This window comes from Amia ocellicauda, chromosome 18 (genome assembly GCF_036373705.1).
Source record: "Amia ocellicauda isolate fAmiCal2 chromosome 18, fAmiCal2.hap1, whole genome shotgun sequence".
Taxonomy (NCBI): Eukaryota; Metazoa; Chordata; class Actinopteri; order Amiiformes; family Amiidae; genus Amia; species Amia ocellicauda.
The window spans coordinates 23,893,316-23,914,466 of NC_089867.1; the positions used below are offsets into that span (position 1 = coordinate 23,893,316).

The 21,151-nt window shown below is 48.4% G+C and overlaps 2 protein-coding genes across 18 annotated transcripts in view; one reads left to right on the forward strand and one right to left on the reverse strand.

Moving 5' to 3' along the window:
- rap1gapa (RAP1 GTPase activating protein a) overlaps positions 1-6,248 on the forward strand; it is a 150,672-nt gene extending 144,424 nt beyond the window's left edge. For 12 of the 13 annotated variants that reach the window (XM_066691538.1, XM_066691539.1, XM_066691530.1 and 9 more), the window contains 2 exons: positions 56-159; positions 2,971-6,248. In XM_066691538.1, coding sequence (XP_066547635.1) covers positions 56-159; positions 2,971-3,078 — 212 coding nt within the window. In that variant the 3' untranslated portion in view covers positions 3,079-6,248. Of the gene's footprint in view, positions 1-55; positions 160-1,104; positions 1,153-2,970 lie in introns of all 13 variants that reach the window. The other variant, XM_066691535.1, reaches the window with a different exon arrangement.
- Positions 6,249-6,354: 106 nt separating this feature from the next.
- kcnab2a (potassium voltage-gated channel subfamily A regulatory beta subunit 2a) overlaps positions 6,355-21,151 on the reverse strand; it is a 110,303-nt gene continuing 95,506 nt past the window's right edge. For all 5 annotated transcript variants that reach the window (XM_066691469.1, XM_066691466.1, XM_066691467.1 and 2 more), the window contains 7 exons: positions 20,976-21,062; positions 17,465-17,550; positions 16,418-16,538; positions 15,826-15,920; positions 13,615-13,735; positions 11,800-11,888; positions 6,355-11,514 (listed from right to left, as the gene is read on the reverse strand). In XM_066691469.1, coding sequence (XP_066547566.1) covers positions 11,425-11,514; positions 11,800-11,888; positions 13,615-13,735; positions 15,826-15,920; positions 16,418-16,538; positions 17,465-17,550; positions 20,976-21,062 — 689 coding nt within the window. In that variant the 3' untranslated portion in view covers positions 6,355-11,424. The remainder of the gene's footprint in view (positions 11,515-11,799; positions 11,889-13,614; positions 13,736-15,825; positions 15,921-16,417; positions 16,539-17,464; positions 17,551-20,975; positions 21,063-21,151) is intronic.

Consider the following 21,151-nt stretch of genomic DNA (forward strand, 5'->3'; position numbering starts at 1 on the left):
GCTCTCTGGGCTGTGTGTGGTCGTGTCTGTAACGTCCTTCTCTCTGTCCTGGCAGCTCCCTCCAGGGCCCCGCAGCCCGAGGTGGGGAAGGGCTCCGAGCCGGCCCGGCCCGAGATCCGCATCAAGCTGGAGAAGCCGCAGGATCAGAAGTCGTCCTCGGTGAGCGGCTGGGGGGGTTCACACCCATGTTATTCACATGTCACTGTTCAGAGGAGGTGGAGATTGAGTTTGACTGATCCTGCTCAGTGGTTTTACACTGAGTTTACACTGAGTTTACACAGAGTGCCATCCACACCAGCTCCTGTCTGGCCTGAGAAGCCGTACCTCCTGAGGAATGTCCAGACCTCTTATCATATTATAGACACCGAGCATCGGCCCTATCCTCATTTAATTAAAAAACATACTCTGATATTAATGTACTGTTAACACGTGTCTTCCTCGCAGTACTGATGTGCGAGTAAATCTCCAGTGTGCGGCCGTGTGGCTTTGTCTGCCTCTCCCAGTGTTTTCTACCCTCGTGTGTGCAGTACCACCGCTCCCTAACATGACCAACCTGTTTATACACATAGACACAGACTCTAAAAAATAGAGTGAATGCATGCTGTGCTGTGAACATATTGGATACACAAACATGTATATTGTGTGCTCATGAATGCATATATATATATATATATACACAAAAGTATATTAAAGTATATATAAACACTGAACACATTATTTGCTAGGGAATCTTGTTTGACACGTGTTCAAGGAGTCTGACATTCAAGAAGGAACTGTAAAGTTGTATCATTTAAAGATCAATGCATGAAATATGAGTAAGTAAATAATAGAGCAACTCAATTAAGAGACATTCAGGGTAGAGCTGTACTCACTTATAGTGCTGTAACCCTGCTGGTGAGCGGGGGGCCGCAGCGTCCCCTTCCCACAGAGCTGGACAGTCCCCTGCTCTCCCCGGCCGCTCAGTGTTTGTCAGAGCAGGGCGACTGTTCCGCAGCGAGGGAGGGGGCGCTGCAGGCCCCCCCGCTCCCGCTGTGCTGTGACTGTGTTAACGCCGGGACCCCTGTTAACCCTGTGCTTCTGTGCGTCTGTGTGCCCCCTGTGCAGAACTGCTAGCCTCTCCCAGCAGATTGCTCCATGGATGTCCATCAACAGGTCAGAGATTTCCCATTGTTACTGCGGTTCCTCCTGGGGGAGAGGGTCACAGGGCGGGGGGCCGGGGGGGGCGGTCTCAACATCATACGGGTTGTGTTGGAGTTACTGAGACGCATCCCACTTGAAGGAGCTTAATATATATATATACACACACTCACCTAAAGGATTATTAGGAACACCTGTTCAATTTCTCATTAATGCAATTATCTAACCAACCAACCAGGTGTGGTCCTGGTCAAGACAATCTCCTGAACTCCAAACTGAATGTCTGAATGGGAAAGAAAGGTGATTTAAGCAATTTTGAGCGTGGCATGCTTGTTGGTGCCAGACGGGCCGGTCTGAGTATTTCACAATCTGCTCAGTTACTGGGATTTTCACGCACAACCATTTCTAGGGTTTACAAAGAATGGTGTGAAAAGGGAAAAACATCCAGTATGCGGCAGTCCTGTGGGCGAAAATGCCTTGTTGATGCTAGAGGTCAGAGGAGAATGGGCCGACTGATTCAAGCTGATAGAAGAGCAACTTTGACTGAAATAACCACTCGTTACAACCGAGGTATGCAGCAAAGCATTTGTGAAGCCACAACACGTACAACCTTGAGGCGGATGGGCTACAACAGCAGAAGACCCCACCGGGTACCACTCATCTCCACTACAAATAGGAAAAAGAGGCTACAATTTGCACAAGCTCACCAAAATTGGACAGTTGAAGACTGGAAAAATGTTGCCTGGTCTGATGAGTCTCGATTTCTGTTGAGACATTCAGATGGTAGAGTCAGAACTTGGCGTAAACAGAATGAGAACATGGATCCATCATGCCTTGTTACCACTGTGCAGGCTGGTGGTGGTGGTGTAATGGTGTGGGGGATGTTTTCTTGGCACACTTTAGGCCCCTTAGTGCCAATTGGGCATCGTTTAAATGCCACGGCCTACCTGAGCATTGTTTCTGACCATGTCCATCCCTTTATGACCACCATGTACCCATCCTCTGATGGCTACTTCCAGCAGGATAATGCACCATGTCACAAAGGTGGAATCATTTCAAATTGGTTTCTTGAACATGACAATGAGTTCACTGTACTAAACTGGCCCCCACAGTCTCTAGATCTCAACCCAATAGAGCATCTTTGGGATGTGGTGGAACGGGAGCTTCGTGCCCTGGATGTGCATCCCACAAATCTCCATCAACTGCAAGATGCTATCCTATCAATATGGGCCAACATTTCTAAAGAATGCTTTCAGCACCTTGTTGAATCAATGCCACGTAGAATTAAGGCAGTTCTGAAGGCGAAAGGGGGTCGAACACAGTATTAGTATGGTGTTCCTAATAATCCTTTAGGTGAGTGTGTATATAGTTTTTCCTTTTCTCTCCTCCATGCCTAATAGTTTGTTTATTTGGTTTATTTTCAATCTGTAAAGCGCTCTGTGGCTCCCCTGCGAAACGCGCTATACTAAAGACAGCAGGGGCAGCGTTCAGTCCTACAGCGGCTGACACCCTCTGCTCTGTGCAGTCTGTCCACACACGGGACATTGTACAACTCTCTGAAATTACGTCACTCTCCTCCATTTCAGACAAGGTGAGTCTTAAGCACAGAATACAAACATATCCTGCTGTGTTTAGTTCAGTGCAGAAGAGACAGTTTGGGGGTTTCTGAGACAGTTCAGGTGAAATGCTCAAGGCGCGTCTCCATAACTGTGCCTTGAAGCTCCCAGAGCTGTCCTGTCCTGGCTCGTCCACTGAGGGACACGTGATCCCGGGCTGTGGCCGCGCAGCTCTGTGGCGAGACTGACCTGTCCCCCGCTCTCTCCTGTCTGGCAGCATTCCCATAAGAAACACACCCTCCAGGAGATGAGACGGGCACGGGCGTTTGCCACCACCACCGAGGACGAGGACGAGGACGAGCCCAGCCCGCCGGCAGGCTTGTGAGGCCCACCCTTGCCGCTCTGCTCCAGTGGTGGTCAGCACTTCTCTCAGCAGCGGCAGTGGGGGGGCCCGGCGCGGTGGACCTGCGACGGCTGACCTCATCCCACCCACCCCCACACATCCCACTCCCCGGCAGCCCTGCAGGCCCGGAGGACGAGGCGCCGCCTCCACGCGGGAAGGACATTGATTTGCACTGTGTTTGTGTTTTATTCATCTGCCTGTCCGTCTATCTGTCTGTCTCTTTCTCTGTCCGGTCACTTTGTCTCGCATGTTTATTTCCCCCATCCGCGGGGTTCGCCAGTGACGGGCATTTCTGTCTCGCCTCCTCGCTCGACACACACAACTTTAGTTGCATTGAAGGGAGGGATGAAGCAGGGATCGGGAAACAGAGCTTAGTTCTCTGTGGAAGGTATTGTCATGAAAATGGTATTGACTGACATGTCTCGACGCACGAGAGACTTTTCTCTGAGGGGCATCGCTGGACTCTCGTCAAGATGCTCACGATGGGAAAGCTGACCTGTTTAACCGTTCAGCGCAACCGTTCAGAAAAGAGAGAACGATTGAAAACCGCAGTTTAGGACGAATGAGTGACCTAGATATACGTGCAGTTCGGTAAACGTCCACACCATTCACTTCCAAATGTCTCTGCTTCCTCTCCCTTCCTTTCTGACAACTCCATCACGATTCTGTAAATACTTTATTGATTTATCTTCAGGAAACGAGTCGAGCTGGTGTGTTGAGGCCGAGTAATCCTGCCCGTCTGAACCGGTCTCTGTGAAACACTCGGGTTTCCACCCACGCCTGAACACTTTAAAAAGCAACAGGTGACGGCCGCGACTCGGGCCGGAGTTTCTGTGCAGATAGGCCATGTCACTGGAGAATAAACCAAAGTTCAGACCCTGGGGTTGAGGACAGGGACTGAGATTTCTTACAGGAGTTTCAGCCACGTTCTCCTTCTAGAAAACCTAATCGGCATCCTCCTTAATCCAGTGTACAAGACACGGCCAGTATAACTTTAAAACCCGTGCTGTCCGCTCTGCAGCTCCGTGCGCCCACCAGACCTCTGGGGGGTCCGGTCCTCTCCAGCGTCCCCCCAGTGTCCGGGGCGCACATCGCACGAGCATTTCTTTCTTCTTCTTCTTCTATAATTGAAGTCTATAGTAGCTAGATGATTGTTGTACATACAGAGAGAAAAGAAAAACCTATTTATTGTCGTGTGTCCATTGAAACGGGACGGCGGGGTCTCAGTCGGTCAGAACTGATGACACTAGAAGGAATGTAACGGACCGCCTGTCCGGCGCCGCCGTGCCGCGCGGTGATGCGGAGGGGCTCCCGGCTCACCGTCAGTAGTGTGCTTTGTTCAGGAATCTGTACTTTAATTTCGTTTGTGAACTTTTCATTTTTCTGGATGTATATATTACTGAAGATCTGATGTTGTGTGTTAAGTTTTATTAACCAGCTGCCCACCTGGCATCAGGGCCAGATGTTTGTGTAAAAGATTCTCCATTGATAAGATATCGGTGCCAGTAAGAAAAACTATTCTCAAAGCCGATCACCAGGCAGGCTTCATATTTAATATATAGCTGTTAATTACCTGAAGTTTTATGGAAAGAATTTCATACCGGCTCTGCAAAGGACTGGGTGCTTATTTATTGAAAAGAATCTGTACTTTGATCGTTTTTGTTTCCTCCTCAAACAACAGGCATCTGTGTTGTGTTGGTAAATTATCTGGTTGCCTTTTGGGTCCATTTTTAAAATATGCCAAGAATTCTATGTGAAATATTTCAGAGGCTTAAATAAGTTGAACACAACTGTGCACTAAATCAATATAAAAGGTGACGCTTATACTGTGAAAATGACTTAACAGTTGCCTTTTAAACACAGGAAGAGTGCATTTCCGCTGCATTTAGGAACGGTACGATACAGAGGAGACGCTTCTCCAGTGGAGCAGCCGTGCAGGCTCCGGGTCGGGGTGCGATTAAGTTCTCCTGCGGTTTCAGGGCGGTTTCCTCCGAGTCGCAGCGCCGAGGACACGCTGTGTACCAGAGGAAAGGCTTCTCTCTCTGACCACAGCGCTGTGGTTTAACGCGGTTTATTTCTCTCCAGTGTTTCTGTGTGTTGCTTTTCTTTTACGAACTGACCCGTCCCTGCTAGGGGCACCTGTAGCGTGTGTTGGACTGAATGAGTTGGACATGTTTAAGATGTACGTCCTTCAATGATTGGAGTCGAAGTGTATAAAAGTGACGCAGTTGTGAATGCAACAGTGTATATAAAGACAAGAGCAGCGATGAGCGGTTAGTCCTGCAGCGCAGAGGGTCCCACCCTGGTCCTGAGGAGCCCAAGTCCTGCTGGTTTTTGTTCCAACCGCGTTCTCAATGACTTAATTGAACCTTAATTGAAGTAACAATCTGCTATTGAAAGAGTTTGTTCCTGAAGAAGTTCTTTATACAATTCTATACCCGTTTAAAATAATGACAAGGCTCTGATTCAGGACATTATTAGTTCAGTTAAGTCATTGAGAGCTGGGTTGGAGTAACAGGGTAGGGGCTCCTGCAGGACCAGCGTGGAGAACAAGTGCAGATTGAGACATTGCACTTTGACTGGCCGATAGTGATCTTCTCTACAGGACTTCACACAGTGCATCGGTCTCATTAAAAGCATTCAAATTCAACTGGAAACAATAACAGCAGCACCTTCAGTACAACGCTGTGGCACGTGGAGAAACGGGAGAGGAATAAACCGCTTTAAGTCGCTTGTCAAAGGGAGGAGGCAGTTTTAACAGAACCGCACCCCCACGGCAGATGGAAATCCGGGTGGCTTCTGCGGTGAAGCTGTCGCTGACGGCTCATTGTCCAGCTTTACGATTTCTACCCCAGCGGTGTCACGCACGTCCTCGTCAAGCGCCTGTGCTGGTCCTCCTGTGCTCGTGTCCTCGGTTCACTCTGGAGATTTAAATCCAATAAAGCACAAGATCTTTCGCAGACAACAGTCTCGTGTTGTTCTACAGACAGTTAAAAACCACAGATGTGCTGAGTTGAAATGATTGTATTTGTGTTCCATTGAATATCAAACGCTAAAGTAAGCTCTTGTAAGAAACTCCTATTTGTAAATATGGCTTTTTTTGTAAATATGCCCAAGATTAAAATAAATCCAATAAAATCCATGTATGTAAAGAGCAGGAGTGGGTCATTTTTACTGCTGCTGACAGTCGCACAATGTTGTATCATCGTCCTGCGTTCAATACTCACACCCACAATCACAGACAGGTAAGACGACGGGTTCTCTTAATGTTTTTATTGTCATTTCATAAATACCGAAGCTGTACATATCGTCAGTCTGGATCTGATTCAAGCACAATGCAGAAAGCAAAGCCTGCCAATGAGAAAGAAAACCAAGAGAAGTGACCACAACCATTAATATATACAAAGGGCAGAGTATGTACAGACAGAAGGGATGGTGCATTGATTTCCCACAGTGAAGATGTACAGTCTGCTAGTAACAGTATATTTATACATAATTCCTCAAAAAGCATCTACAGTACAAATAATCCCCGTTGTTTATCGCCGACCCAGATTCCAAACGGAAGAAAATGCAGCATGTTAAAAAAATAAAACCAATTGTGTTGTCTTTGCTCAAACAAAATTAAACCTGCCACGAAGGGAAACGCAAGCGGATCGTTAGATTTCCTGAAACTCGGCCCCCACTCGCCCCGACTGCTTCACTGAAGAGCGACGAGAGGCAGCCGGATTGGTGCGGCTCTCGCATCAATAAACCGAGGCGACTGTGAAATGGTAGCAAGAGTAACACACTCGCCAAGCAATACTGTGTTCGGTACCAAGAACTCTTACTCTTCTGTACAGGTTGCAGTGGGTTGTGTTTCAGCACAAAATGCCTGGGCAACGGGACGTTTTTATCATTATTGTATCATGGGGACGATAATGGTACTGAAACCTGGCCTGGTGAACATGTATTGCTACAGGCTGTCATGAGGGGGCAGGCATGAGCCACACAAACATGGCTCTTAGTAACAATCTACACTTCCTCTGAGGGTCAGGCAGGGCAGGGGGTCACGCACCTCAGGGGGACGGACACACACACACGACGTCTACTAACCCACACACTGACAACAGAGATGCTCTCGCTGAGAAACGGCGCGCCCCAAGAGGCACAACAAGAGGAAACACTGAAGCGTCACAGGACACATCTTTGTTCTTTCTCTCGGCTAGGCGCTCGTTCAGTTCTTGTCTTTTCTAAACCCAGCCGTGATCTTTGGTTATTGAAGCGCAGGACGTGTGAGCGAGGGCCTCGGTCACACGCGGCTCTGGGGTCTGTGGGTCAAGGCCGGTTCACGCCAGCGTGGCGCCCCCTGCTGAAACGCTCATCACATCATACCAGTGGAAACGCATCCCAGATGTGTCGTCTGGATGGGTATCACTCACAGGCAGTCCTCAGGGGCCCCCGATCACGCTTTTCACCCTCCAAACACTGGATTTTTGAGTCTCCCAGATTTTCTCCTAGCCACACAAGCGTATTGCCAATAGGCCTTCGTTATCATCGTGCCCGTCGTCTGCAGAGTTAACCTGGATACCCGTCCGTCAGACACGTCTGGTGACCCTTGTTCAACACAGGCCCACGGTGGTGTAGGGGAGGAGGGGGGCACCGATCATCTGATGGGGCGCATTCACCAACGCCTGAGCGGCCACAGAGCGAGATTAAGGTCTCAGATACCTTCATCTGATCAGTGATGGATTAAGTTGAGGATATAATTCCTTGAGTTAATACGCTATATGGTGAAAACTGTGTACATTTCACAACCTGTGTCCGGTTGCCTGTTAATATACAGCATATGTACATATATACATACAGACTGGGGGCTGGGTTCATTTATATCTGAACTATCACTTCTATTTGGCATCAGTAACTAAAATATATATATGGTGACCATCGCCCTACATACAGTATAACGATTCCGTTTGTATTTCAGGTCCCACTGTCTGTCTGGGCAGATAGAGGCGACACTTGAGACTCAGTATTGTGTAGATACTGCATACAGTGACATGGAAAATAAATATATACACGAGCTTTCAGCAATGAAAGAAAAGGCCTTTCTGCAGCTTCCTGTAGAGCAGCCACGTGAGATTGTACAGCATTTACAGTCTTCGACGAGCAAGAGGAATAAAACTGGTTGTCTTCAGGCGACGATGCGGTCATTCTTCTGAACCCTTTGCCGGAGTCACTCAGTCACTAGGATACTCATGCATAGATCAGTAATTCACCGTTTTATAATTTTAAGGTTGTGATAAAAAAATCTCTGAGCTCCAAAATGAGTTCAGCGTATAAACACCATGCTAAACATTCCTCTTATACTGGGACAGCGGATTTCTTCAGTAGGTTCACTGCGTCTTTACCGATTATCCCCCCCATGTTATTTATAACAGGTCAGTCCCCACAGCCTCTCTGCTCAGTTCACTGTTCACCCACACGGTGGAGCCAAAGACTGCTCCTCCCTCTCACGTTTCCTCCACAGTCCCCAGCACACATTCAGCACATTTAATAATAATAATAGAGGACATCGAGTCTGACGCTGTATTATCTGCACAAACACCACGAGACACGACTGAACATCTGCCCGGAGACCCTGCGCTGTCGCCTCCTGCGAAGGTGCTAAAATACTGACTCTCAGTAGAGGGTCTTTAGTTCTGTGAAGACAATTTAACCAACGGTCTGATTAATAAGCATGTTTCAGTGCAGCACTATAATATCATACTGCTATCAAATACTGAGGAAAATGAGTGGCTAGCAAGCAATCTGAATATAATCGGCCTGTTATGAATCTCTCATCGAGGCATGCATTTGTTTATTGAACGAGAATAACCCCAGAACCAACAGCCTCTACTCTGTAACGATTATAGCCTCCTCTGTTCAGACCCGAGTCCGGTGTGTGGAAAACAAACTGAATTCGCCCAAAAACACTACATTCACAGCACAGACGGAGCCGCCACGATGTCACAGTTCACAGACTCCCCAGGCAACACCGATCAAATGACAATATCACAGCCGTCACCCGAACGCAGGCGCTCAAAGCTAAACACCTCATTACTGAGCGTTAAGGTGGGTGACGTGATCACAGACGCAGAGGGAAAGACCTCAACGCTGCGTCAGAGACGGGACCCACAGTCAAATGGAGAGAGCGCCGCGGTCGCACAGTCAGTCACAGTTCCATCCTAAAGCATCTTCACAACTTCCCGGCCTGCTCTTGGGAAAGCTGAAGAAACCTGGCGAATGCCCACAGCACGCTCTGATGAAACAATCGCACACACGCATCACTGACTACAGCATCGCAGAGAGAGGCGAGCGCTGCCCCCAGCACGGTAAGGCCAAGAGCAGAGAGCAGCTCAACCGGGTCTGGACTCGGAGCCACTCGACAGGAGCGGAGCGGACGCGTTGGGGCCAATAAAATAATAAATCAAATGCAAGCAAACCATTCACTGCTCATCATTCCTAGACCGTTAAGTCAAGAGGAGCGCGACTCTTAATGTCTAACAGCCTGAGCACAATGCTGATGCGATCATAACATGTATATATATATTCATAGATCTATACATATATATATATATGGAAAAAGAATAACAAAGGCAAACAGTACATGCTGCAAGTGATAAATCCCATAAGTCTTCCAGTCGGCAGAGGGGCTGCTGAGAGACAATGTCTTTGGGTTCAGCCACACGATGCGCCGCCTGGCTCTGGGGACCGAGGGGGACGTCTACTCTGACTGACCGCAGGGACTGGGGGTCCGGGGGGCTGCAGCTCTTACTGGTGCCAACATAGCCGGAGCAGAGAAGTAAAGTAATTCACCACAGATCAGTTCACACTCCGAAGACGTCTGCAAAGGTGGCCGACAGTATGTGGGGTCCGCAGATGTGTCCCGAGGCTGGGGGGACGGACCCACACGTTGCACACGTTGTGATGGATATTTGGTGTCTAGGACACTCGCAGTGGCATCTGGTCCATCCAGAGTGATTTTAGCAACGTGCCAAGCTCAAACCACTCCAAGGACCGGGTCCGACTACCGGTTCAAATTCAGTTACAGACCGAAGTTTAAATCGTATAAGCTTGTTTTTTTTTTTTTTTGGGTCGTTTCTTGAAAAACTACCTTCTCTCACCAAGGGGGAGGAAATAAATAAAAAAAAATCTTTACCGATTTTCCTGATAATAAATGTATTATTACTGTCCGATTGTGAAATAAAAGACCCCGACAGGTTTAGATCGCTGCTCATCCACAGACAGTCATACATCCTACAGTGTCTCTGGCAGTCGTGCATGGCAGAGAATACAGAACAGAAATAAAAAGCCAGCAACATCACTTCACACAGGACTCTATATCTTGGGCTAGGAATCGCTAGGCACGTTGCTAAAACTGTGATCGGACCAGGTTTGCAAAATCCCCTTTTGTCAGTGTGCGTCTGTCTTACAGTACTAAACAGAGCAATACAATGTCCGTGGCCGAGTTAAGATCTGAAGATCACAGGTTGGGGTTCTGGATAACTTATTTCCTGTGGGTTTTACAGATTTGGGCTCTGGTCCTTCAACGGGTCCAGAACAAGCTGATGAAAGGAAACGATGAGGACCCAGCCAGGAGAAACAATCGGCTCTATCGAATGAACTTCAGTGACTTTGGTTCGATGATTGTTCGACTGCAACGCAAACCGGATCAAAGGGCTCTCTCTCGAGGAAAGCCTGGTACTAAAGTGCGAGATTGTCTCACTTCAGAAGAAGCCATTACGCTGAAATGCAAACAAACAGCTATAGTTATTAGCGCTTTAAAAAGTCAAGCAACAATGGTTTAAATCTACAGTTCTCTTTTTCCTGCTATTTTAAAAACCGTATCTTTTAGAGATGGGTGAAACTACAGAGACTTCAAATGGCAACTCGTCTCGTAGACCAACTCTAGACCTCCTTTTATGTTCGATGCAGTTATTTTAAAAAAGGCCAGAGGAAATCAAAAGAAAAAGTCTTAGTCTGCCAAGCGAGCGTGTGCTTTTTTTTTTAAAGTTTTTATTATTTTACTTTTGCTTCGTTAAATGTATTACTGGTTTATCTATGAGCGCATTTCCCTTTACACTCTCTCTCTCTCTTTGCTTCTCTGCTTTTCATTGGTTTGGATTGTATCTACTCTTGTGTGTAATTCTCAGTTTGTGTATTGGTTTGTTTTGAGGATGACTTGCACTCCAGGACCGTCACTTTGCCGATCCCATGCGTCGGTTTCTCATTCAGTAAAAGCTCAAGCAAATAGAGGAACAGGCAAAGGCCGAGGGGCGGAGCCAGGCAGGCCCCCCGCGGACAGCCCTGTTAGGATCGGTAGTCCTTTTTGCTGTAAGGTTTGTTGCCCAGAATGCTGTCCACCTCGTGTACAATGGAAGAAGATAACTTCGGAAGAACCTGCGGGGAAAGGTGGGGGGGAAAAAACAAGTCAGAATTGTCTTAAACATAAGGAGCATCAAAAAAAATAAAACGTTCCATGCGTTCACACACTTCTGGACCATTCGTCTTCTTTAAATTGATTTAACGCATTGTCGTATTTCCTCTGTTGTGATTGATTGGTGCCAAACTTTACACCTTCCGTGTCCTTTTGCATGACGGGAGGAAATGCACGGAAACCTGGATCCCTCAAACACTCGATCACTGCCCAGGCGTGGTGTGGCACATGGCACATGGCACACTCACCTGTATTGCTCCTATATTCTCCATCAGCTGGTCTGTGTTGGAAGCCCCCAGCAGCACTGAGCTGACCCCTTCGTTCCGGAGGCACCACGCTGCAGGAGAGACCACAACACAGTGACTCACGGCCCGGCCCGGCCCACACAAACCCGCACCATGGGAAGATCGGGGTCTGTAGCCACTCTCTCGAGGGTCGGATCATCTCATAGCTCCATGGTGCGCTTTTATGAGGGCCAGGCAGCGGGGGGCCGAACTATCGGCACACATTCAGACGAGCCCAACTGGGAACAACAATCGCACAGCCCTCTCGGTGACCTGACATCAAACAGACACAGAACACGCGTGACCCGTCTGCAGGGGCTGGATATGGCACTATGGGGATGGAGTTGCGTTTTCTCACTGCTGTGCTACTCCGGCACGCCTGCAAGGTTAAGCCATCTGTGATACGTGGAAAAGTGTGTGTTTGCATGTGCGTGCGTAAGATATTAAACTCATGTTGGATAAAACCTAGCTGTTCTAGTGACCCAACATCTGAGGTCAAACAGAAATGGCCCGAGATGATATTTCAAACCGGTGGATCCAACAGCTTAGTACCATCCACAGACTGTACTCATCAACTGTATGAAATCTGGCAACAAACTAATGGAAAACCAGAAATCTCCGCTCTGGCAAAGTGGAAGAGAATAAAGCCGTGTTCACCGTTTTCCCCTCAGCCATGTGGACACAGCATCACTTCACACTGTCTATGGAAACTATACTTTTTATCAAGGAGAGAAACGCGAAGACTTGGCTGACTTGATAACAGTTGTGGTGATTCCATAGTTTTTCCGCTATCCAGGGGGGTTATGACTCAGCATCCCAATTAACCGAGTGGGCGACGCGCCTGGAGCTCAACACCTGCCATCATTTGCCGAGTTTTAAAGGTTACACTTTAAAAAGATGCTTATATGATCATGAAACCGTGATTTTAGGAGTCGTGCTAGCTCCGCTTTAAGGATGTAAACCGTCACTGGACAGACGACAAACTGAACATTTGTCCCTGAGAAGCCCTCCGTCGCTCTCACCGCTGTTTGCCAGGGTGACGGAGTGAATGATGGTGAACCGGCTGGATAATCACGCTCTGCTGCTGCAACACTGCAAGATTTTTATGCCAGCAGCCCAGACCTATTTAAACGCCTTTTCAATTCAGTTGCTCTCCACTGCAAATTATTTACACAGCCCGAGTGCTTGACTGGCACTTTCACAGCTATCGGGGGGATATCAATCTGTCACCTCGCTAATGATTGGTGTCCGATGGCCCATTCGTTAATGTGACTTACAGTGGCATTTAAACTGTCGGAGATTTGTTTCTCTCCCAGCGTCAGTTCGCAAGAAATGGTAGAAGTGTATAGTAATCGTGCAAGTATGAAACGGTGATATAATATGTTTACCAGTGTAGGTCAGTAACCACAAGCTTGGGTCTGAGATCAGCTAGGGTTCAATTTGGGACTGTGCTGTAAGTTCCTATAGTTTTATTTAGTGAGCTATTTTTCACTTCTTTTAATAAACAGATGTTAATAATGTCAGTATAAACAAGTAATCTACTTCGACTACTTCGCTACAACCACAGTTACACGTCTCTGCAGACTATCTTCTATTCTCCAGACGACGTGACGCACCCTGTGATCGAAACCCGCACAGACAAACGGACGACAGGAAAACGGGACAAGAGAAAACAAACAAAAAGGACCTGTATAAACACCAGTCCAGCTGCTGCAGTGGAGCGAGACAGACGGACAGACAGACAGACAGAAAGAGAGAGAGCCGCAGCGGCGCGCGTACCGATGGCGAGCTGAGGCAGCGTGCACCCCAGCCGCTCCGCGATTGCCTGCAGCTCTTTCAACTTCGCCTGCTGACGCCGGCCCTCCTCGCTCAGGATCTTGTCCTTCAACCACTGGTACCCCTGTCAACACACAGCACACGTGTTCAAAAACACCGCCCCGCCGGAGCTCGCACTGCCCCGCACACGCACACGCCTCGGGGGAAGCCTGCGGCCGTGATGGGACTGGCAGCGATGGGAGAGAGAGAGACGGAGAGACACGGTACACGCACACCCACTTTCACTCTCCGGCATATTGTCTGTCTTTGTCTTTAAACTTCATCTAATTGGCTTCTCTTCTAGAGCCAAGCCTTCCTTCCTTCCTTGCGCAATTTGTAATGCCTGCGGTAGCACCAGGCCTCAAGGGGAGGACAACACCTCCACGTCCTGGTGACGTTGTCCAGTCCCCACCCACACGGCTACACAACCACTCATGCACTTGTTCAAGATGCAGAATGGTTTTTCCAGAGTGACCAGTTCGCTAACACGAACACAGGGGCGATGACGACAAGATACACATGTCCTCAAAAACATCCACTTCTTCTCAAACAGAGCTAGAGCACTGTAGGGAGGACAAAGTCTGTCCCTGCCGGTCACTGGTCATCCTCGAAGGAGCCCTGACTGCGCTGAAGTATAATCTCACCTTCTCAGGCGTTTGATTAAGCACAGGAAATGAGAAGCAAAAGAAAAGGCTGGTGTGCGTGTAGCGCGCTCTCTTCGATAACTCCCTTCGCCGATTCACAGCAGTCTGGGCATTATTTCCACTGAACTCCAATACTGCTGAATCATTACTGGACGGCATCACCGCCGGTCAACAAACAACCCCAGGCTTCAGACAGCAGGTCCCACCGGCGGGGCAGTGAGTGCGTCAACGCGGTTTTGTTTTGAAACAGGTGACTTTTCTTTTCCCCAGTCAGCTTGAACAAGAAGAGACAAAGGCGTGGACATTTATATCTAGTTGTTCAACTTTCAGCACACTTACACACACACACAGCTTTGACCTGGAATACTTTCAAGTAAGTGTCGTCTGTGGAGGGGAATATTGTGCGGAACAGCAGATGATCAAGTGGACATTAAAGACAAATTCATACAGATTCAACAAGTCTTTCTTTGCACGATCCATAAACGGACGTCCGGCCTTCGACTCGGCCTGTACGAGTGCGACTGATGATGATGTCAACTGATGTTGAATCGGTAGGAACGAAAAACAGATGACAAAATGGAGGACTCGCTTATTGACTCTCTGTTAGAGCACAACCACCACTGCAAGAGCAAGACTGACACTTATTTGAAAGCATGGAGGTGGCAGAAATGAATACTGCCTGTGTGTGTGTGCGTGTATGTGCGTGTGTGTGTATTTGTAAAAACTCACACATTGAAAAGTGCATTAACATCAAAGATACACAATGGCAATAGAGAGAGGTCTATATCAGTGGTCTAAATATTGACAGACCGAAAATATATCCATCATTGTTTAGATCACTAACATTGCCACAGTGGGGAAAAAGCAAGTCCTCCTCGGACAAATATTTGCACAGCTTGTCTCATCACAATTTGCTCCACATCCCTCCGAAAGTAAATACGTCATGAGAAAGTATAAAAACGTCTCTAGGGGTCAGGATGAGAAGGGATTTTGTACATTCTCGGCTTTCTTTTCCAGCACTGGACCTGAATTAACTTCTACTGGGGAGATATGGAGAAGATCTTGCAATGGGAAGCTGTTTATTTGATCAGCAGAAAGGATTTAATGAAAGACTCGACAACGGGTCACATGGGGGAGCAACACGATCACGGTGACACAGATGTAGGTGAACATATCACACAGGCTCTGAGATACTTGTGTGTACTTGTGCTTTTTAAAACACTGAGACTGTGAAGTGTGCCTAACTGCGTGAGCTTTCAGCCATAACTGAGCTGCTGTGAAATGGACTGGGCTACTGGGCTATAGCTGCTCAAGCTGGGCTTTAGTGGGGTGGATCTTCTGCTGTCTACTAGAAAGAGAGCATCTGAAAGACACAGAAAAGGTAAGATTAAAAAACGGATGACAACGACAACAGCAGATACAACAAGCCCCCCCAGGTGAGGCAGGACAGACGGGTGTGGAGTGGGGGTAGTGAAGCTGACAGGGGTTGAAGGGCCCCGAGTGGGGTCAGTCACCCGGGACCCGGCGGTACCTTCAGAGACGCCCGGGAGTAAGGGGGCACCCCGCTGTCGTATTTCCCCGAGATGATGCCACAGGCCAGCGGGGACCACGTCATGGCACCCACCCCTGGGGAGAGAGGGAGCAAGGGAGAAGGTGAAACCCACAAAAGCCTGTTTTTCTACACTGCATCTAGGCTGGGAAGATCAAGAGTGGATGGTTTGTTTGTCTTGAACTTGTTCACTTAAGGAACTATATAATACTCCTACAGATCACTGTGAACAAGAATGTGTATCCTTTTATACAACAGGGAAATTAAGTGCAATGGAGCGGACTGGGAGGGCAAACTTTGATTGCTTTGTTGAAATTCTGACCTAATCTGGGTCAACAGGTTGTGGTTTCATCCCATTAGACTAGTGGTGACTTTGGTCATGTACTTGAATGAGACGAACACCACAGTAGAAGAGAGTTTCAGACTCATCTGGGGCCACAAAGTTTTTCTTGAGATCCAGTTAACAGAAATTGTCGGGATGCAGAGTTCAGCACTGAAGAGAAGGCAATACGATCCTGTCGGGGAACAGGACACCGACTGAAGCGACTACGCGGACCCGGTCCACTCTCCGTACCGATCTTGTGGAAGAGTTCGGGCAGCTGCACCTCCACCTTCTCCCTCTGGAACATGTGGTACTCGGCCTGCTCACAGATCGGGGGGATCAGGTTGAACTGCCGCGCCACCGAGTACGCCTCCTGCAGGACAAACACAGGGGGACCGCAGCAAGCATTAGACTCAGGGCTGTGGCGTATCGCCCCCAACGATCTCCTAAACAGGACCATGTGGTTTTCAGATGGAGAAAAACCCACACGATTCATTCAGAAGCCATCAGGTGTAACTGATGTAAACTGGGTAGCATGAAATCCAGGACCGTTTCTCTGCTACTCAAAATGGACCAGTTGTAGAGAGGGCAGACACGTTGGAGAACTGGGCACTAACACAGACCAGCTTTGACATGAAAATTCCTAATCCCCTGGTAGTGAAAACCATTTCCTCTGCTCATTTTATGATTAATGTGGATTCATCGATCAATAGAATGCCAGAGACTGCCGCACTTCAGCAGGCAGGGGCGTCAGTCTGAAGTGAAACCAGTGGTATAACAGATCTGCAAAGCTGTGCTGCCAACCTCCTCCCTGTCCTTCTCTCGTGAGTGAGGGCTGCAAAAGAGGCTGCCCGACAGGTTTAACGTAAATGAAAACAAAAACAAACAAAAACCCTGGAGGCAAAAACAAAAAAGAAAGAAAAACAGAGATGAGATTGAGAGAAAAACTAAAGCTAAGCAATCTGTTGTCTGAGCGGACCTGCTGCGAACGCCTCGGCTGAATTTGAGCAGCTGGCTCTTTCTGCAGTGTTGCTGAAAGTCAGCGCCGGCCGGCCTGCCCCCCAACCCTACGGCCTCTGACTGACAGTCCCTGCTGGATACGTGTGGCCCCCCGGCGGACGTCCGAGCCTTACAAATACCCTCCATTCTCACAAGAGTGGAAAACGATACAGGACCATCTGAATAAGCCCTGGTTGCTCTCGCTACACTGATTATGCACTTCGGGCAGCATCGCACAGCATTTGTAACCTTTCACAAGGACTGTGCCATGGAGCCCCGAGTCCCCACCCCCCCACTCACCATGATCTCCATTGAGCTCCACCGAGACGTGCCCCAGTACATGGCCATCCCCTGGTTGATTACGTGCGTCATCGCCCGCACCGTTTCTGCCAATCAAAAAGGGAGAGAGGAGAGAGCATGGTGGACAGGGGGAAAGGTTGAATGAAAGATGTTGCAGAGGAGATGTAGATAGAGAAATAGATATAGGAGAAGTGGAAGGAAAGAGAAAAAGAAAGGAGGGGGGGAGAGAGAGAGAGAGAAAGAGTAGAGAAGGGTGGGGGGTTAATAAGAACAGAGGGCACAGGAGGTCATGACTCCAGTGGGGTCTCCATGTCAGGACCCCCTGGTGGAAACACTGCTAAAATGGTCTCAGCCCCCAAGATCGCAATGCCAAACGGTTGGGGACACTATGAACCCCCAGAGTTTGCCAGTTTGTATTAGTTTGAGTGGCACCACAGAGGACAGTCCCACCCTCGTCAGATTCAACGTCGTACACATCCCATTGTGTGTCAGTCTCTCTCCAGTACAGCTTTTTAAGTGGGCGTCCTCTATGGTGACCTCTATGGTCAACTGGACAAGTGCACGTGTAAGAACACCTCCCACACCCGGTAATTTCATCATTTTCACATTTAAAAACACATAAGAAGCAAGACAAACAATAAATGCACATTTGCACAAACACACACATAAACACAGACAAGATTGTATTAGCTTTCATTAAGAAATATCAGCCTTATACACCAATCTATAATTTTCTCTATAAAGAAATGTTTCTTGAGCCGCTCGATTGCTGAATCATGACACGCCAGCTGCGTTGTTTTAAACTCAAGTAATCAATGCATTAATTAAGTTCAGGTCTAATTTCCAGACAGATGGGAGTGATTTGAATGCTACAGCTTCTGTACAAATCGAGAGAGGGCATCAGTGACCCGGTCAAACGGCCCTCGAACAAACCTCGGCAGACCCTTTGTGTGGAATACTTTCACAGGTGCGTTTTGACAACACTGACGGCTACCGAATTGTGTCCACCAATGACCGCTGGGGAAATGGAGACAAGACCGGTGGATAAGGCTGGTCTATAGAGAAACGCCCGGCTCAAGCAAGGCAGTGGAGAGAGAGAACGAGGGGGGCAGGAGAAGCGCAGAAAGAAAGAAAGGAGCAGTAGCGGGGGCACCAGGCTTTGGGTGTGATGGGCAGAGACAACACAAATACACTGACGCATGCAGCGGCGACACACTCACTCTACGACACCGGCACACAAACACAGAGACAGAGGGGCAGGGAGGGAGGGGAGGGTGCTGTATTGTCAGCCATCATCTTGCAAAAAAATTGTAGCATGTGAATAAGGCCAGCCTTTTAGTAAACTGCGATGGAGAAGTGACGTGAAGGGCGTCGGGGACAGGAGGCTGCCCTGCGGTCACTGTGAGGGGGTCACGGAGGGCCGCTGCGTGGCGAGGGAGGAGGGCGAGGCTTGTGCCCGGCCAAGCCCTAGCAGCGGGGGTCACCAAAAGACATGTTGGTGGTCGGCTGATGTCTCGCATATTGTGGGGAGTTGATCTGGGGATTTCACAGACACCGCAGGGGAGACGGAGACATGGATGAGTGTTAATGTAAACGTGTTCAGGTCTTGTAAACGGGGGGGGGAGGAGCTGGTGGTGGTGGGAGACACAGTCTGAAACTGGGGGCCCGTGGAGATCATTTGGGGACCCTGAGCTGGACTGGCCAAAGAGTCCGTCCATCCCAACCCGCTGCCAGTACAGCGCTGCCAAACACCGAACTGCCACCTCCTCTGTGTGTAAACCTTCACTGGACCGATTAACTCCCCTTCTTGTTTAAATACTCTGAACACTATTCTGGCGTTTTTCTTGAAGCCAATGACCAAAACCAAGCGGGGAAAGAAAAAAAAACGACACAGGAAACAAAAATCGGCTACTGTTTTCAAAGATTCAAACAAAAAAAAAAAAAAAAAAAAACGCTTTCAAACCTAACTACCCCGGTCATTGTATTGGGCACTTAAGCAGGGTAAACCCAGGAGGGCCCAAGTAAAGCCTCTGTCTCCTGGCGGACTGTGTTTGACAAGGCAGTGTGTACATGGAGAAGTCACCCTTCTCGGGACCGGCCGAGATACACACACAGCCGTGCGCGTGTCCTCTGACTCCCCTCTTTGCTGCAATTTCCCCCAGACCTAATTCTAAGGAATTTCAGCTGTCTCTACACTTCACACATGATAAATAAACAAACGCAACTGGGGTGGTGGGGGTGAATGAAAAACCATAATTTCCGCCCCGGCTCGTATTGTGCCAGTGCCATATTAACAGATGATCGGTCCAATTTTGTCTAATCAGAGGCGCGCTCGGTGGGTCACAGGGATAAGAACAGAGTGAGTGAGTGAGTAAAGAAATGGATGACCACTGAAAGAAAATAATGAATGGATGAATGATCAGGTCTTTCAGTTTTTTTCTTTTTCCAAATTTTACTTGCAAGATGTTTTCAAAGGTCAAGATCTTGTCACTTATCAATCAACCTATGAAAACTACTATCTTAATATATATATATATATATATATAATCAAAGCATTTTATGGGTTTTGCTTCTATTTTTTTTTTTTTTAAGATTTTTCTTTCCCCAAACAGGAAAAGGCGGGAAAAACGGGAGCAGCGGTCAAATAAATCACTGCCATAAAATGCCTTTTGGAGACGGGTGGTTAATACTGCGACTGAGGGCACCCTGTACCTTCTATGATGAATGTTCTTGACTTTGAAGTGTTAAATGGGTCTCCTGGTGACAAAAAAAGATTTAGAAAAAAAAAAGACCACAGTTTACAGCTGTAAGTGAAATGGCATCGCAGGGGAGGACACAGGGCAGAGCACCGTCCCCTTTCAGAGCAGCTCCAGCAATCCCAGACTGCACTGGGGCACGGCGGCCCGCTCTCTCACGCCCGCATCGTGACATGGGCAGCAACTTGGTAGGGTCTTTCTAAAGGAACGGGCTCCAGCCACCTGATTCGACAGTAACAGGCGATGCCGTGCTGACATATATATGGCACCTAGAGGTTTGGCGCACTGTTGGACCACACAAAAATTATCCAGTTAGGTCGGACGTGTGGCGTTTCTAAATTAAACTGATGATCGGTGAATGGACGGGAAATCAACTGAATTTCAGGTACAGCTCACATTATAAAGGAATAATTCAAGCTAATGGGATCCAACGTGGGCGTTGGCTGACTATCGGTGTCCGTCCGTCTGTCCCGCTCTTCCTGACCAGAGGTGGCGGCTGGGAGCGACTAGGAGCGGCGTGGAGCGACGGGACGGGGTGAGGTGGTCTGCCGTGTGACCCTGCCAGCACCGTCAACAACCCACTGCACACAAGCTCCCTCCCCCCACCCCCCCCCACCCCCATGCGCTGAAGCGGGGCAGAGTCGCGTGTGATCGAAGCCAAAGCAGGGGCGGGTCGACTGAATACAGAGCCAGCTGAGGTGACTCTGAACACATGGGGAGAGAGGGCGAGAGAAAGAGAGAGAGAGCAGACCTACCTTCCATGGGGGTGTTGGGGTCGGGTCTGTTCGCAAACACCACGTCCACGTACTCTAACTGCAGTCGCTCCAGAGATGCCTTGAGACCTGAAAGAGACATCCCTTTAAAGAAAAGAGCTTTTGGCGCTTTATTTACCTATTTCTATATTGAATAAGGCAACAAAAACAGTTACAAA